The sequence below is a fragment of the Leopardus geoffroyi genome, chromosome C3 (genome assembly GCF_018350155.1).
Source record: "Leopardus geoffroyi isolate Oge1 chromosome C3, O.geoffroyi_Oge1_pat1.0, whole genome shotgun sequence".
NCBI classification, from domain to species: Eukaryota; Metazoa; Chordata; class Mammalia; order Carnivora; family Felidae; genus Leopardus; species Leopardus geoffroyi.
In genome coordinates, this window is record NC_059338.1 from 79,335,580 (window position 1) to 79,351,699 (window position 16,120).

The window sequence follows — 16,120 nt, forward strand, 5'->3', positions numbered from 1 at the left end:
CCCTGGAGGCTCCGAGGGAGAAATCTGCCTCCTGGTCACTGGCTGTGACAGAACTGGGCTCTTTGAGGTGGAGGACACAGTTCCCATTTTCTGTCTCGCTGTCAACTGAAGGCCACTCGGAGCTCTGGAGGCCACTGCTGATGGCCTCCTTCCTCTACCATCAGAGCCAGCCCGCTCTGACATGGTCCTCTCCCTCCTGCTCACGCTCTGAAGGACTCATGTCCTTACATGGGGCCCACCGGGATAACCCCGAATAATCCCCCCGTCTCAAGAATCTTAACCACATCTGCCAAGTCCCTTTGCCATGGAAGGCAACAGAGTCACAGGTTGTGGGGACTAGGGCGTGGTCATGTAGAGGGGCTATGTTGAGGGTTCTGCCTACCACAGTGGCCTTGTCTGCTATTCATTTCTTCCAAGCAAAGCTTCATTCCCAATAGCGTCGAGAGCAGAGTTCAAATCCCAGCTCAATCAGCTAGGATCCATGAAGTCTTGGACAGAATGCATAAACTTTCTGGGCCTCAGTGTCCTCCTCTGTAAAATGGTGACACAGTCATGCTTCCAAACATCAAGTGAGGTGTGGCAATAAAATATTTCAAATCTCTGGGGGCGCCTAGGTGGCTCAGTCGGCTAAACATCTGACTCTTGGTTTCGGCTCAGGTCTTGAACCTCACAGTTCATGAGTCGGGCTCCGTGTTGATGGTGCAGAGCTTACTTAAGATTATCTGTCTCTCTCTCTCTCTGTCCCTCCCCTGCTCATGCTCTCTCTCTCTTTCAAAATTAATTAGTTAATTAAAAAGATTTCAAATCTCTTGCTCAGTCTCTGGCTCATCTACTCATTCCCTTTTCCTCTCTAGCTTTGAGAAACACCTGAACACTTACGCATGGGGCCTTTAACCTGAGAGTTCCATTGTAGGGTCCCGGGGGGCCGTGAGTTCCCCGAAATTATACATGAAACAGTGTGACGCTGTATATCGATGCTTCCTTGGGAGGGGCTCCATCGCCTTCCTTGGGAGGGGCTCCGTCCCTTCCTCACCTTCTCAAGATCGGTGCCAGTGGTGTGCTGGCTAAGGTTTAATGATTGCCTTTTGCCGATTTCCATACTGTCAGCAACGCTGCCATAGAGAACCTCAGACCACCAAGGTGACGTCCTGGAGCTCGGGGTTGGGGAAAGACAGCTGTTGGGAACAGGTGTGGGTCACCTCCAGCCTGCCACTGTAGGGGACCCCAGCAGGTCACGGAGCACTGCTTTTGGGAAAAGGCCTGGTCTTCCAGCCCATCTGCTCTGTTTAGTTTGAGAGGCTGTTGTGGCTGAGGACTTCTGCTTTGTTTTTTCCTTAGCGGAGCCGATCATTATCAGGATGCTGGAGTTATTTCGAGCAGTTTAAGGCAGACATCTGGAGGGAGGTCAGACAGTGGGAGCCGTGGAAGAGGGCACTGAGGATCAGAGGACTCTGGGCCCCGGCTGAGAGCCCCAGGACTCTCTGGAGGGAGAAGACAGGATTTGGATTCTGCGTCAGCAGAGGGAGACGCGGAAGAACACTCCAGGGACTGACAAGGTAAAAGGAGGAGCTGGTTAGCTGAGCGGCCATGGTGCCATGGGCTGTGGGCTGACCATTTGCACATACTTATTGGGCTTCTCTGCTCTGTGCTGGGTGTGATCACTGAGAAATCATACACCCAAACCTGGGGTTTGGTTGTGCAGGCAAGTGGTCCTGCCCGGCATTCCTTTATTTTTATTATTTATTTATTTATTTATTTATGTTTATTTATTTTTGAGGCAGAGACGGAGCGTGAGCGGGGGGGGGGGGGGCGCGGGTAGAGAGAGAGAGGGAGGGAGACAGAATCCGAAGCAGGCTCCAGGCTCCGAGCTGTCAGCACAGAGCCCGACGCGGGGCTTGAACTCAAGGACCGCGAGATCATGACCTGAGCCGAAGTCGGCCGCTTAACCGACTGAGCCACCCAGGCGCCCCAAACTTTTAGCTGTCATTTGCTGTCTTTGGTTATAACCCTCTGGACAGACTTCCCCTCACCTGAGAGTTACTCAGCCCAGGCTCAAGCCAGGTCTGGATCTTTTCACTGTCAATGTGGGCATGGGGACTCGGGAGAGATCCTGGCCCCGAGCCCGGTGAGCTGGGCTCAAACCCTGCTTCCCCTGCTGACCCTCTGAGCCTCGGTCTTCCTATCTGTAAAATGGGTCTGGTCATCTCTGTTCAGCCTTCCTCTGGATGCTCAGAGACTGTAGAGGATGGAGATCCCTCCAAAAGTTCCAAATTGCCGTCCAAGGAAAAGGTACCATCGCTGACGTCCGTGGTGCTATGTTCAGCCAGAGTGTGGGAGGAACTGACGGGCCACATGTCCCGGGGACTACGAGCGTTATGTTTCAGTCACAGGGTGTGAAAACAGTTCAGTGGGGATGATGGCAAAACACAGGACGTCAGCACAAGACTGTCCTCGAGTCACGTTGGCCGAATGCCTGCTGCGGGGGGTGCCCTGAACAGGGGCTGGGGATCAGCCATGTGGCACAGAGTTCACAGCTAAAGAGGAAACGCAGATAAGCTGCCATTTTTCAGAGGTGTTGTGGGTATGACAGATAGATATCAAATGAGGAAAGTGTTTACAAAGCCTCACAAGAAGGGAGAGCGAAGCAATCCCACTGTCTCAGGAGAGGAGTTTGTGGAAAGTCAGGGAGTAGGGGTTTAGCGAGTGGGCTCAGCCGGGAAGGGCCTTTGGAGCAGAGACTCAGAGCGTGGGAAGTCATGGGGTGGCTCCTGTGGGAACAGACAGGGATGGGGGGTCGGGCACAGAGGGAGTGGGGGCAGACCGGGGTCTGCAGCAGGCAGCAGAGTCCCCAGAGCTTTGGCTCTCATCGATTGTACCGAGAAGTGCCTCATGCTGAAGAGCAAAATGGGGATTTTTCCTGGTCTGGGAAAACCAAAAGCCTGGGAACCACTAAACTCACTCACTAAGGTCCTGCAGGCTCCGGTTCTGTGAAAGGGGTGAGAACCAAGGCCAGAGGAATCGAGGGCCACACCTTCAAGGGGTTGGGGGACATCAGCGGCTTCTAAGCAAGCAAGCTGCAAGCTGTGTTTCTTCCAGAAGCATTCCTGAAATGGTATGGGAGGGGGGATACCGGAACTGAGAAACCACGGGGTGGCTGCATTCGTCCAGGAAGGGCAGAGGGTTGGTGCTGTTTATACCATGCTGCCCAGCCTTCCCATTCAGCCATCCTGACATCCTCAGTCCTGCTGGTGTGGACTCCAGGCCTGCAGTCTGGCCAGCCAAAAGCCACAGTTCAGAGATGAGTCATCGCACAAGCTCCTGACTTGAGCTCTGTTTCCGGTGCAGGGGAGTCATCATCCATGGCCCTTTGGGGCTGATCAGGGAGCATAATGACCGAGGAGGTGGTGTCCTCCGAGGCAAAGATCTGAGCTGGGCTCCCCTCAAGCTATAGAGAGCGAGTAGGGAGGATCTTTCCTACCACGAACAAGCCACGGATCTGCATCGCAAAGGTGGCTCTTGTACCGACCATGGGTTAAGAGGCTTGTGCTGTGGACAGGCTCCCTGCTCCAGTCCATCTGATCAACGGATCTGAAAGCCTGTTGTTCCAGAGATTTCTACCCCTGTTGTTCTGTCGGCAGGAGGAAGTTTGTTGACCTCATCCCTGTAAAATATACTCCCTTTCTTATCTCTAGCCGGCATCTCTAAATAACTTCCTCCGACGGAAAATTCAGGAACAAGGAGGAATGGAATCCTTCTGTTTCCCAGGCTTTTTTTTTTTTTTTTTTTTGAGGGGTTGACACGTTGACACGTTGTTAACGACCTTACAAATAGAAGCCTATAAGCGCACTTCTCTTTGGGCCAATCTAATATGCAAAGGTTCGGATTCTGCCTATGAATTATTATTCTGCCTACGAGTTGCCGAGAGGCAACGACAGCCTTTACAAATGGCTTTTGTTTTACCAAAAGTTTCACTAGGCAATCCTTTAAAAATGAGCTCCCCGATTTACTCTAAATAACACAATCCCACCTTGGGCCCCCAATGAAATACCTGCAACACTTCCATAGACCGGAAAGCCCAGCAAAGATACGCTGTTTTGCTTGTGCTACAAGCAAAGCTTTCAGTGAATCTGGTGCCTTCCCCTAGACATTTGATATTTTTTTAAAGTAAACTCTACACCCAGCATGGGTCTCAAACTCACAGCCTTGAGCTCAAGAGTCCCGTGCTCTACTGGCAGAGCCAGCCAGGCGCCCAGTAACCTGGTCATTTTATTCCCTGCACAAAACATAACAACTACTGCTCAGAAAAGACTGAGTCTTCCTGGCCCGGTGCGTCCATCCTCCCCAGGAAGTGACGTGTTTCCCAAGAGTCAACTGTGTTTGTCTCAAACCTGTGCGTGCCAGTTGTATTTGTCGTGGTAATTACAGAACTTAATTAAATTAATTAAATATCACGCGGAGACCCCCCCCCCCCCTTTCAAGAAACCAAAGCTGGAAATCATAGGCCACGCATTATGTTTGTGGTTTTGTAAGACTTTCAAAAGGAGCGTTTTCCGACTCAAGCCTCCGTCCCTGCACAGAGGGAATGGCGGATGCTCGCACGTTTGTGTGCACAGAGATGATAAAATGTTTAAGGTCTACACCTACCCAATTCGTTTCTCATGAGTTCCCGTCTTAATGGACTTTTCTGATTAACCAACTGATCATCCCACTGGATAACATGGTTTCAATTCTATTAAAAGAAACACACCTGGTTTCTAGTGAGCTAGGGGCACCCGAGTGGATCAGATGGTTGAGTCTCTGACTCCCGACTTCGGCTCAGGTCATGATCTCACACGGTTCATGAGTTCGAGCCCTACATGGGACTCTGCACGGACAGCGTGGGGCATGCTTGGGATTCTCTCTCCCTCTCTCTCTGTCCCTCCCCTGCTTGAGTGCACTCTCTCTCCCTTAAAATAAACAGATAAACATTTAAAAAAATCCCCAATGCCTTTCCAACACTCAGATAAAATACCACCTCTTTGCCCATCACGGCATATGAATGCCTATGTGAACTACAAGACCCTGTCTCCCACATCTCCAACCACCCTCCTTCTCCTCAATAGACTCCAGCTCCCTGGTTTCCTTCTTTTTTTTTTTTTAATAGTTTATTGTCAAGTTAGCTATATACAGTGTGGTCTTGGCTTCAGGAGTAGACTCCCGTAATTCATTACTTACATACAACGCCCAGTGTTCATCCCAACAAACGCCCAGTTTTCATTGCCCTCCTCAATGCCCACCACCTATTTTCCCTGCCCCCCCCACCCCTCACCTCCATCAACCTGCAGTTTGTTCTCTGTATTTAAGAGTCTCTTATGGTTTGTCACCCTCTCTGTAACTTACTTTTCCTTACCTTCCCCTATGATCTTCTGTTAAGTTTCTCAAATTCCACATATGAGTGAAAACACGCTGTCTTTCGCTGACTTATTTCACTTTGCATAATACCCTCCAGTTCCATTCATGTTGTTGCAAATGGCAAGATTTCATTCTTTTTCATCTCCGAGTAGTATTCCAGTATATATATATCTCACATCTTCTTTATCCATTCATCAGTTGATGGACATCTAGGCTCTTTCCGTAATTTGGATATTGTTGATAGCGCTGCTATAAACATTGGGGTACAGGTGCCCCTGCCAATCAGCACTCCTATATCCTGGATAAATTCCTAGTCGTGCTATTGCTGGGTCATAGGGTAATTCTAGTTTTAATTTTCCTGGCCTCCTTCTTTATCCTCAAACATGTCGAGCCTTTTCCCTTTCTCCTTCCCAGGGCCATTTTCTGAATTACTCTGCTTACTATGTGCATGTTGTCTGCTCTTTGCACCTCATCCTTAGACCTCCGTCAGTCCCATCGCCTGACGGTAGTGTTAATAAAGAGGATAGCCCCTCTCTGTCTTGCCGGTTTCTCCGTCTCTAAGATCTAGAAGGAGATCTGGGGCATAGAAGGCAATAGGTAAATATTTGTTGAATCAGTGCTAAAGAGGACGCACAGCATGCACCCTCTTCCAGATCACGAGGCTGGAGGAGTCTGTTTTAGAAAATGACTTGCCTCCATCTTTACTGGTAAATAATCTTGTCAATTCCCCAGGATGTAGCCAGACCCATGGACCCCATTCAAGAATCCGGCCACTTAATATTTTCTTTGGGTCGCTAATTCCAACAAACTCAACAAGACAGTCCATTAAAAAGATAATATTTTGAATCTGGAATGTTAAAGGCCCCTGGAATGCACACACACATGTCTAGAATGCAAATGTCGTGGTGCACAAAATGTCTTGAGTCCAGAATTTATGACTTTGTTTTCCAGGGTCAGGATATCTCATGAAGGAAGAACATTGCTGCCTCTTAAGTCATTTTGAATTTTTTTTTTCTTCTCAGAGACTTGTTCCCAAAGCAAAAATAACCATAATGTCTAGAATATGCCAGATGTTTAACAAACATTGACTTGAATCTCCATACTATGAAGGAGATGTAACTGTACTCATTTTATAGGTGGGGAAACTGAGAAAAAAAACTTGCTTGAAGGCAGGCCGTTAATGAACGCGAGACATGGAATTTAAACCTCACTTGATTTCCTTTCAAAGGATGCGTTCTCCCAGTCCACTGAGCTGGTTCTCCCCAAAGTAAAGAATTGTCCGGCATCCTACTTGGAGCCTGGGTCGGGGTGCAATTCCAAGAGCCCTCCCCCACCCCCATTCAGAGAGAAGTCAGGACTCGCGTCTCTGAAATGTCCTCTGTGGTATTGAAATGTGGGAATGATATCTCAGGGCTCTGGGACCAAGGACTATGAAACGAGGTCCAGACCACAGCACCCAACTCAACCACAGCAGCCCATACACAGCCCCACGGTGAATTTCCGTGGGAACTAGGAGGCATCTTATGACGAAGGGTCCCCATATGCTCTCTGAAGTGGCCACCCCTCCTCTTTCAGGGGCCGGTGCCCGGAAACCACCTCCTCTGGGGTTATTTGCTTGGGACCTATTCAGCTGCAATGTGGATTCTTCTAGCACAACCCATTAAACAGTGTTGGAAGTCACTTAATAAGTGCCAACTTTATGTCGGGGAGTTAGCTGGGCAGTCTGCATGCGCGGCCTTATTTAATCCTGACACACTCCTATACTTGTGTCAATGCTATTGTGAGCTCCATCACACAAATGGGGAAGCGGAAGCTGTGGGAGGTGGTCACCCGCCCGGAGGCACACCGTAAGTGGCTTACCTAGGTAGAGCTGTCTAAGGACAGGCAACACCAGAGAATAGATCAGTGCCCTCTTCCACACTTGCTGCGACTTGGCCCCCAGAGATGGGTTGGGGGGAGGGTCCCCCAAACCTGAGCTGGCCACAGGGTCTGGAAGTCCTTTGGCTACGGGCTGCAAGGAATGCGGAGAGGGCTCCACCTGACAAGATACTGGGACCGGCGTGTCCTTTGGAAGGGGCTGGTTCAAGAGAAGGACTTCAGCTGAGGGTCTACAAGATGGCAGAACAGGAGGCTGGTGGGAGGGAAGAGTCCTCGCTGAGTTCAGGAAGCGGCACCTAGAGACAGAGCTGGGCAAGCCCTTCTAGGGATCGTCCCACACCTCCAACTTGGGGGGGACGGCAGGCCATGGCCCTGCTGGCGTGAATATGGGAAAGAGGCTTGTCAGCTTTTCGGGTCACCTTGGTAACAGAAACACCAGCCATGCTCTGTTCCCATGGTGCACCCACGGTCTGCCTCAACGGGCTCCAGTGGGTCAGTGTCTGTGGGCAGAGGGGTCCTGCGTTGATCAAGGACAAGTCTGGGGAAGGGATTGACTCTTCCCTTCAGGTGCTGTTAGTAATAACCCCCGTTTTAGTGGAGTCCAACAGTGGTTCTCGGCAGAGGGTGATTTTGCCCCCCAGGGGACCCTGGCCAATGTCTGGAGACGTTTTTGGTTGTCCCAACCACGCAGGTGCTTCTGGTATTGAGTGAGGGAGGCTGGGGATGCTAAATACCATACAAGGTACAGGACAGCCTGTCACCACAAGGAATTATCCGGCCTGAAATGTCAATGGTGCCAAGTTGAGAAACCCTGGATTAGAGTCATCATTGAAAATCCCTCTTCCTGAAACAGACAGCTACAGATACAGAGGAGACTGGCCTCAAACCTCCCCAGTGAGCAGAGCTGGTATGTTTCCTCTTCGTGTTAACAGCCTTGGAAATCAAAACTTCCAGGTGTTACATGCACACATACACACAACCACATAACTACACACACACACGCATACACACACACACACACACATCTCAGATCCAGGCACTGTTCCCCTAAACCCTTTGAGCCATGCTATGGGACAGGTACTTTGCTTTCCCTGTATATAGGTGAAGATGCATAGAGGGTCAGAGAGGTTAAGCAACTTGCTCAAAGCCACACAACTAGTAAGTGGATTTAGCCATGGCAGATACTCAAGAGGCTTTGGGTTGAAGGGTACGATTGAAAAAAAAACAACAACAACAACAAAAAAAAAACAAAACAAAACTGGAGAGCGGGCAGGAGACAGGGTCTGGGTCCAGATTGCTACTGATTGGCCCTGGGGCTGGGACCTAATTCCTTATCTTGGGCTTTTGTCTCTTTATCTATAAAATGAAGGACACAGATGAAATCATCTTCCGGATTCTGTGATTCTTTCAGTCTGAATCTTAAAATGGAACCTTCTTCTCACAAGATACATTTTAGTTTCTTTGTCCCCTCCCCCATCCACTACACCTTCCTCCCAGAGCTTGGCCCTCAATTTCAGGGCTGAAAAGCTCATCTGTAATCCAGGGGCAGTTAAAGAACCATGCCAGGCTGTGATCAATTAGCGAGAGTCTTAAGAAAGTGGTAATTTATTGCGTTTTGTGTGCTCGCTACGCCAGGAAAGCTAATATATGCTCACAGAAATGGAGGTACAAGACAGATGGCTGAAAATGCACGGCAGCACATATATTTTAAGTCTGTAGGTTTGAGCCAGAAATAAATGAGGGGTGTGACAGCTCCAGGGCAGAATGAGAGAGATGTCTTTTCAGGCAAAAAGGAGAAACTTGCCAATGATTAAATGGGCTAGTTTCGGTGATTCATTCATTGATTTAAGCATCTACGATGAGCCATCCCGTGACCGTGGTGGGAGAGATCACACAGACCCAGACAGTTGTCAAGGACACTCTCTGATGGGTGTGAATAATAGAACACCCTCAGCACTTACTGTCTGACTCATTCTCCGTGCAAATTAATGATCACAGTAACCCTCCGAAGCAGGTCCCATGATCATTCCCATTTCTCAGGTGAAGAAACTGAGTCACCAAGGAGGTTAAGTGACTTGCGTTGGGCTTCTTCTAACCAAGTCAGGTGGCCTAGAGAGCCTGATGTCACCAGGACACTTTCTGCCTCTGTACACATTGCAATAGCTCTCTCTGTGAAATGTTTTAGTGGCTCTGAGGGTCTCTTTCCTCCTAAATGGTAGCATGTGAGAGCGGAAGTCACTTACGGGTGACTGAGCCCAGTGGGTTTCATGCCTCTCTAAACTGCATAAACTCGATGCTTTACTCACAGCTCAATCTACAAGGTATAGAGAATGGTGTTCTCCTCCTTCCAGGGCCCTGAAGCCAGGGCTCCACAGAGCCCAGTGTGGAGTCAAGTGCTCCTGACCTCTCTCCCCTCCCTGTTCCCATTTGCAGATGACGAAACTGAGCCCCCAAGAGCCTATAGACCAGAGTGGAAAGGACTCATTCCCCACCTGTCAAATGAGGTAGTTGGATCAGCTCCAACATGATTTCCTAAGCCCCCACTACTCTGTGCCAGGAGGGTCCCTGGGGTCTGAGGCAGAGCGACTGTGAGGACCCAGGAGGCGCTTCATGAGGGTCTGGCTCACGAGCATGGCCTCCTTTCACTGGGGCGGGGGGTGGGGGTTTTTGGATCAGCACAGTGGAGCCCTGTCCGTGGATCCCCGGAGGGGCATGTGATTCAGAGTCTGTTCAAGGAGCCCTCCTGCAAGGACTGCGTTGTTCTCGGGTCTGGAACAGACTGCTCTGGGCCCTTGCTACCCAGGGGCCTCGTGAGCAGGGCTGTTACTTTAGAGAGAAGAGTGGTGCTCTGGGTTGAATTGTGCCCCTTACAAAAGATATGTTAGGGGCGCCTGGGTGGCTGAGTCGGTTGAGCGTCCGACTTCGGCTCAGGTCATGATCTCACGGTCCGTGAGTTAGAGCCCTGTGTCGGGTTCTGTGCTGGCAGCTCGGCACCTGGAGCCTGCTTCGGATTCTGTGTGTCCCTCTCTGTCTGTCCCTCCCCCACTCGCACTCTGTCTCTCTAAAAAATAAGTACACATTAGAAAGAATTAAAAAAAAAAAAAAAAAGGATATGTTGGAGACCTAATCTTAGGACCTCAGAATATGGCCTTCGTTAAAAATAGGGTCTTTACGGAGATAACGGAGTTAAAATGAGGACACGGGGTGGGCTTCCGTCTAATATGACTGGTGTTGTTACAAAAAGGGGGAATTTGGACACAGACACACGGTGGGAAGATGGCCGTCTACAAGCCAAGAAATGCCTGAGGCTACCGGAATGGGCTACCTTGGCTATGGCTGGTAGGACACTAACAGGGGTGGGGTCGAATCACCCCTGGCCCGAATCACATGGATCCTTTTCGTCTTGACTGATCTTGCCCTCACGGAGCAGATGCCTTCCTAGGTTTGCCACCGTAAATTTCGGAGCCCAATGGCGTGTGCACACGCTTAAGGCTTCTGATGGGCTTGCTGCAGGAGCATCATGTCTTCTCTTGTAATCTGTGCCTTAAAAGGGTGGAGGGCAGAGAACCAGACTCCTGTACTGGGTGCGAATCCCGAGATCCCTGGCATTTGGGGGACACATCGAGGCTTATTCTACAAACAACTCCCGGCCATGAGTGACCGCTGGGTGACGAGGGGAACCTTCATCCCCACCCAAACCATCTCTCTCTTCATCGTTCCTTCTTCCGAATGCCTCCTCACCAGAGGAGCCTGCCATTTACTTTCCTTCCTACCATGTGGGGACAGCTGCTGGAATCTAGGAAGTAGATAGGGGTTGGAATCATAAATAGTTCTAAGCAGAGAAACAGAAAGTCCGCACGGTTTAGTGGAAAGAGAGTTCAGCGTCTCAGAGAAGTTATGGGTAAGCCAACGCCCTACAACCAACCACTGCTGGTCCTTGGGGAGATCACATGAAACTCCTTGAACCTCAGACTCTTCATCTGTAGAAGAGCAATGGCCGTTTCAACCCTGCCAACCTCACTAGGATTCTGGATGCTTCTGTGGAGTGTTATATAAACTGAATAATCTATGGGGGAACCAGGCAAACAATGGGTGCTTTGGGAAACTAGAATGTCTGGGGGATGGTATCGGTTCCCTATGGCTGTTGTAACAACCCAGCATAGACATGGTGGCTGAAAACAACAGACGTTCACTGTCTCACAGTTCTGGGGGCCAGAGGCCCCAAATCAGTTTCATGAAGCCGAAATCAAGGTGTCAACATGCTTCCCCTGGAGGCTCTTGGGGAGAAGCCATTTCTTGCTCCCGCAGCTCTTGTGGATTCTTGCCTGGAATCTGGTGGAGTTTCACGGATTCTTGGCTGGTGTTTCTTAGCTTATGGGTGCTTCACTCCAATTTCCGCCTCCATGGTCACACTGCCTCCCTCTCTTCTGTGTATCTTCCCAAGCCCCTCTCTCGTAGTCACATTTGTGATCACAGCTAGGACCCACCAGGATAATCCAGGATCATTTTCCCGGGTCAAGGTCTTTAACTTAATCGCATCTGCAAAGCCCCTTTTTCCTTATGAGGCAACATTTACAGGTCCCCGGGGTCCTGGCATCTCTCGGTGGCCACATTCAGCCCATTAGAAGGATGTTGCCAATTACAATGAGAAGTTGTGTATGTTTGTTAAGAGTTCCCTTGATGTCATTGCCAAGGAATACATGGCCTGACTTGGCCAGATAATTTATATCCCAGATATTGTGAATGCCAACCCTGTAAGGGGAAACCATTAGCCTCATTTAGCAGATGAGGACACTGAGGACCAGAAAGGCAAAGGATGCTGCCCAGCTTGCAGCTGACGAGTGGTGGGGCAGGAGCCCCAGCTCTAAAGTTGGCCTTCTTACACCCCATCTTCCTGTTGCCTGCAAAACAGACCACTGATGTGGGCGATCGATGTCCTCGCCCCACACGGCAGCCCTGGCTTCCACTCTCAGAAAAAATAAAACGACTCTGGCATCTTTGGGAGACCCGACCCCATGAGCTTCTGCTATCTGCAAATGCTCAACCTGGACGGCTGGCCCAGCACAGAGCCCAACATGGGGCTCGATCTCCCGAACCGTGAGATCATGACCTGAGCCAAGATCAAGAAGCAGACACTTAACCGACTGAGCCATGCAGGCGCCCCTGTTCTTTCTTTTTAAATCTTGTCCTTGGCTTCTGGAACAGGCAGGGCTATATTCTGTGCCCACTGGTTGCCCCTTCACTTATCATGGGCTTTCTTTCACTCGCTTATTATTTCCTTTTTCCATGGGGATTATTTTGTTGCACCTGAGACTTTCATTATAAAGTACATTGAAATATATTAAGTATATTTTGAGAGTAGGAATGGCGTACAGATTAGAGGCAAACAGGACTTTCCTTTTGTTGCGCACCAAAAAATGGGGGAAACCATTTTCTTAAGTGAAAGTGAGTGCTCAGGTTTCAGAGGCCTAAGTGTGCAGGGTTGATAAAGCCTCCTCCCCCAAGCCAGGTCAACCCATCAACAGCTAATGTTGGAACTCCACAGGGCCTCTTATATCTGTTATTTTGTTCACCCTTCCAACAATACTGTGAAAGGACGTGGCCATTACTAATACACTCATTTTTCAGACACTAAACGACATGGCTGATGTCACAGAGCCACGACTTGCACCTCAGTCTCCCCTGTGGGTCACACAATGGACCTGGAGCCCTACCAGACTCCCTGCGCGGCCACAGAGCGGGTGCCGGCCGGTGAACCTTACCTGCTGTGGCCATAGCTTTTGGGAGCGTGGTACATGAAGACGTTTCCTCGGGCTCTCCTGGCCCAGTGCCTGGCCATGTCGATCACAGGACAGGTGATAAAGTAGTCCCTGGGCAAATGAGGCAGAGGAGGGAGCTTTGTTATATGTAGCAGCTCTATATACCCAGCGTAACTGAAGACACCCCCAATGCCCAGGAGACATTTGACAATGTTTGGAAGACAGTTGTGGTTGTCACAGCTGGAGATGAAAAGGTTCTTACTGGCATCCGGCGGGGAAGGGCCGGGAAGGTGGCTAAGTATCCCACAATGCCCGGGACAGACCCCAGAGCAAGGAATCATCCAGCTCAAAATGCCAACCGTCAGGAGGTTGAGAACGCTGTTCTAGGTTCCCCAAGCTTCACGTTTGCTCCCGTTCTGGGGGCTGATGGAGATGTTTCAGAAGCACCAGCTTACAACGGTGGGGTCGTGCGTGGGCCGGTACTCAAGTACCGTGCTGTAGAGGGGGCGGGCCTGGTCAGAACCCCACAGACCTCGGGCGGCCTTGGGTCCACCAGGCTCTGAATCCCAGTCAGCGGCCCCAGCATCTTCTTGACCCGCCATATCCTCAGCTGAGAAATGGGGCCTAGGGGACCCATCCTGCAGGGACTTTGTGACAACTGAGGCTGGTAACAGTCATGAAAGTCCCTCAGTGAAGAGGGTTCGTCTCCCCCTCTTTTCTGGCTGTTGAGATGAACTCCTTTGTGGAGTCTGGAGGCAGCCAGAGTGTTTATAGGAAAGCTCTACGGTGGGGTGGGGTCACTGGGGTGTGGAAGGGCACATGGGGCAGCCATGCTTCATCTCCTGAAGAAGAGGGGTAGTGAGCAGGACCAGGAATCAGGCCTCCGGGAAAGAGTCACAGCTCGCACCGGTGGAGGGGACACTGCCGAGGGCAGGCAGGGAGGCCACTGTCTGAGCCTGGCTGGGAGGCAATGAGGGTCTGAGCCGGGGCAGGGGGCTGGATTCCCTTGGTGAGACCCTCCTCGGTTACCAGCCCTGCCTCACACCTCAGCTCTTGCCCCAGGGCACAGATGTCTTCAAAGCCCATCAGAGGCAAAGTCTGAGCGAAAGCGAGGGTTTCTAAACTCCAGTCCTGCTTGAGCTCTCTCAATAACCCAGATCAGAGCCAGTCCTGACGGGGTTAGGAGCCAACAAGGGTCCAGAACTTGGACATCGTTGAGCTCTTAGAGTTCAGTCTGGGGCTGGGCCTGCAGAAATAGCTGCTGGCTGCAGGGTTGAAAACTGAGCTCTCTGCTCGAGGGAAAATTAAAGCCTTTCTGGTTCCCAGATTCCCAGTGGGCGGGGCCACGTTTTATTCTGAGCTAGTGACTCTGAGATTGGAAACCACAGACTCCCAGATGGGGAGACCTAGCTGGCCAGGGGGTAGCAACACCCTTCAGGCCGTCCCTTCCCGGCACAGTCCAGTGCTCATCCGTGACCCGAGCGTCACCGAGGCCGGCACCAGTGTGACGGCAGGAGCCCGTGTCCCCTCGGGCTTACCGGGTGGCGTTCTCCAGGGCTCGGGAGAAGGAGGCATAGTCATCAGTGGAGTGCTCCAGGGAATAATACCATGTTGCAGCCGCCCGGACCCCGGCGTCCGTGTCCTCACCGCCCAGCGAATTCTGCAGCGCCTGGTAAAAGGCTGTTTTGCTACTGGTCCGGCCTTGACTTTCCTCAAATTGCTTAAGAAAAAAAAAAATTTAAAACAAGAGAGAGAGAAAAGAAAACGCCCTATCAGATTCTGAAAGTCTGGAGTCAGTATCCTGCAAAGCTTGTTCTAGAAATTTCTCTCTGGGCCATGGTGTGAAGCACAGGCACGTTGGAGCCAGGCCGCCAGAGTTCAAATCTCAGCTCTAGCCGTGTGACCGCCACCAGGCGGCCGTGGCCCTCCGTGCCCGCCTTTCCCGGCCTGGAAACAGACACAATGAACCGAAACGGAGAACACGCATGAAGTACTCCAGTGGGTGCGCATAAACGCGAGCCATTATGGCCAGCGGGTATGGGTCACCCTGGGTTCCATCCTTTTACTCCGTCAGCCAGCTCGTGATCCGTTCTGCTAGGAGAGCTAACGTGAGCCTCATCCGGTCACGTGACCAGTCAGCAGAGGAGTGCTTTCCGCGCATTCACGCAGAGCAACAGCCTCTTCTTCCAGACCCAGCTGCGTGCCGGGCCTGGGGAACAGCCGTGGACGCACTGAGGAAGCTCCCTGTTCTCGTGGGCCTGGCGAACTGGTGGGCGGAGGCGGGAAAGAAGCAGATCATTCTAGTTTGTCAGGGTTCTGTTGCCACGAGGGGAAACAGCAGGTTGAGAGGGATGGGGTGGGGGCTAGTTTTCTCGGAGTGGTTGGGGCAGGCACGCAGCTCTCTGGGGAGGCTTGTCCGAGTATCTTTTCCTCTCTCTTTCCTGCCCCCATCCTCCTTCCCCTCTTCCCTCCCCCCTTCCTTCCTTCCCCGTCCAGACATTCCTGCTCTCTGCATCAGGGCCGTCTGGGAGGACCATCTCCCTGCTCCCCGGGACTCAGTTTCCTCATTTCTGAAGTCAAGGGGCAGCAGGGTGTCAGAGATGCAGCTCTTGAGACCCCTCGGCCCCTGCGCAATCCTACGCTGTGTGTTTACATATTTCTAGGCTCTTATATCAACAGCAAACTGTGCTTATCGAGATGCCCTGGTATGTTTAAATTGTTTTTGTAAACATTTCCAAGCGTACAGGACCTGTGATTAGAATTTGAGGTGTGGGCATGATGGGGAAGCAACCCTTTCTGTCTGAGACATTCTTTCAGCCCATCCTGGGTGGCGGACCTCAGCCTGGCTCACCCGGAAGAGGCTGGACCAAGTAGTGGAACAACTGATCAAGGCCATGTCTATCCGTTCAGGGAAGGTGAGGGATAGAGAGCAGAGAGGCATTCAAAGACAGCATCCTTTTAATTCTATCTATAATGTGTGGTTCTTGGGAGAAGATCTGAAGCAGATATGGCAAAATATTAATATCTGTTAATTTTTTTTCAACGTTTATTTATTTTTGGGACAGAGAGAGACAGAGCATGAACGGGGGAGG

The 16,120-nt window shown here is 51.0% G+C and overlaps 2 protein-coding genes across 2 annotated transcripts in view; one reads left to right on the forward strand and one right to left on the reverse strand.

Moving 5' to 3' along the window:
• The window catches only part of TG (thyroglobulin), a 253,327-nt gene that overhangs the window by 6,658 nt on the left and 230,549 nt on the right, over positions 1-16,120 (reverse strand). Inside the window, exons 44-45 of the mRNA XM_045453613.1 lie at positions 14,567-14,748; positions 13,032-13,139 (exon numbers count right to left, since the gene is read on the reverse strand). Coding sequence (XP_045309569.1) covers positions 13,032-13,139; positions 14,567-14,748 — 290 coding nt within the window. The remainder of the gene's footprint in view (positions 1-13,031; positions 13,140-14,566; positions 14,749-16,120) is intronic.
• Positions 1,539-16,120, forward strand: part of SLA (Src like adaptor) — an 89,416-nt gene continuing 74,834 nt past the window's right edge. Inside the window, exon 1 of the mRNA XM_045453608.1 lies at positions 1,539-1,556. The gene's annotated coding sequence lies outside the window, so the exon portion shown is untranslated. The remainder of the gene's footprint in view (positions 1,557-16,120) is intronic.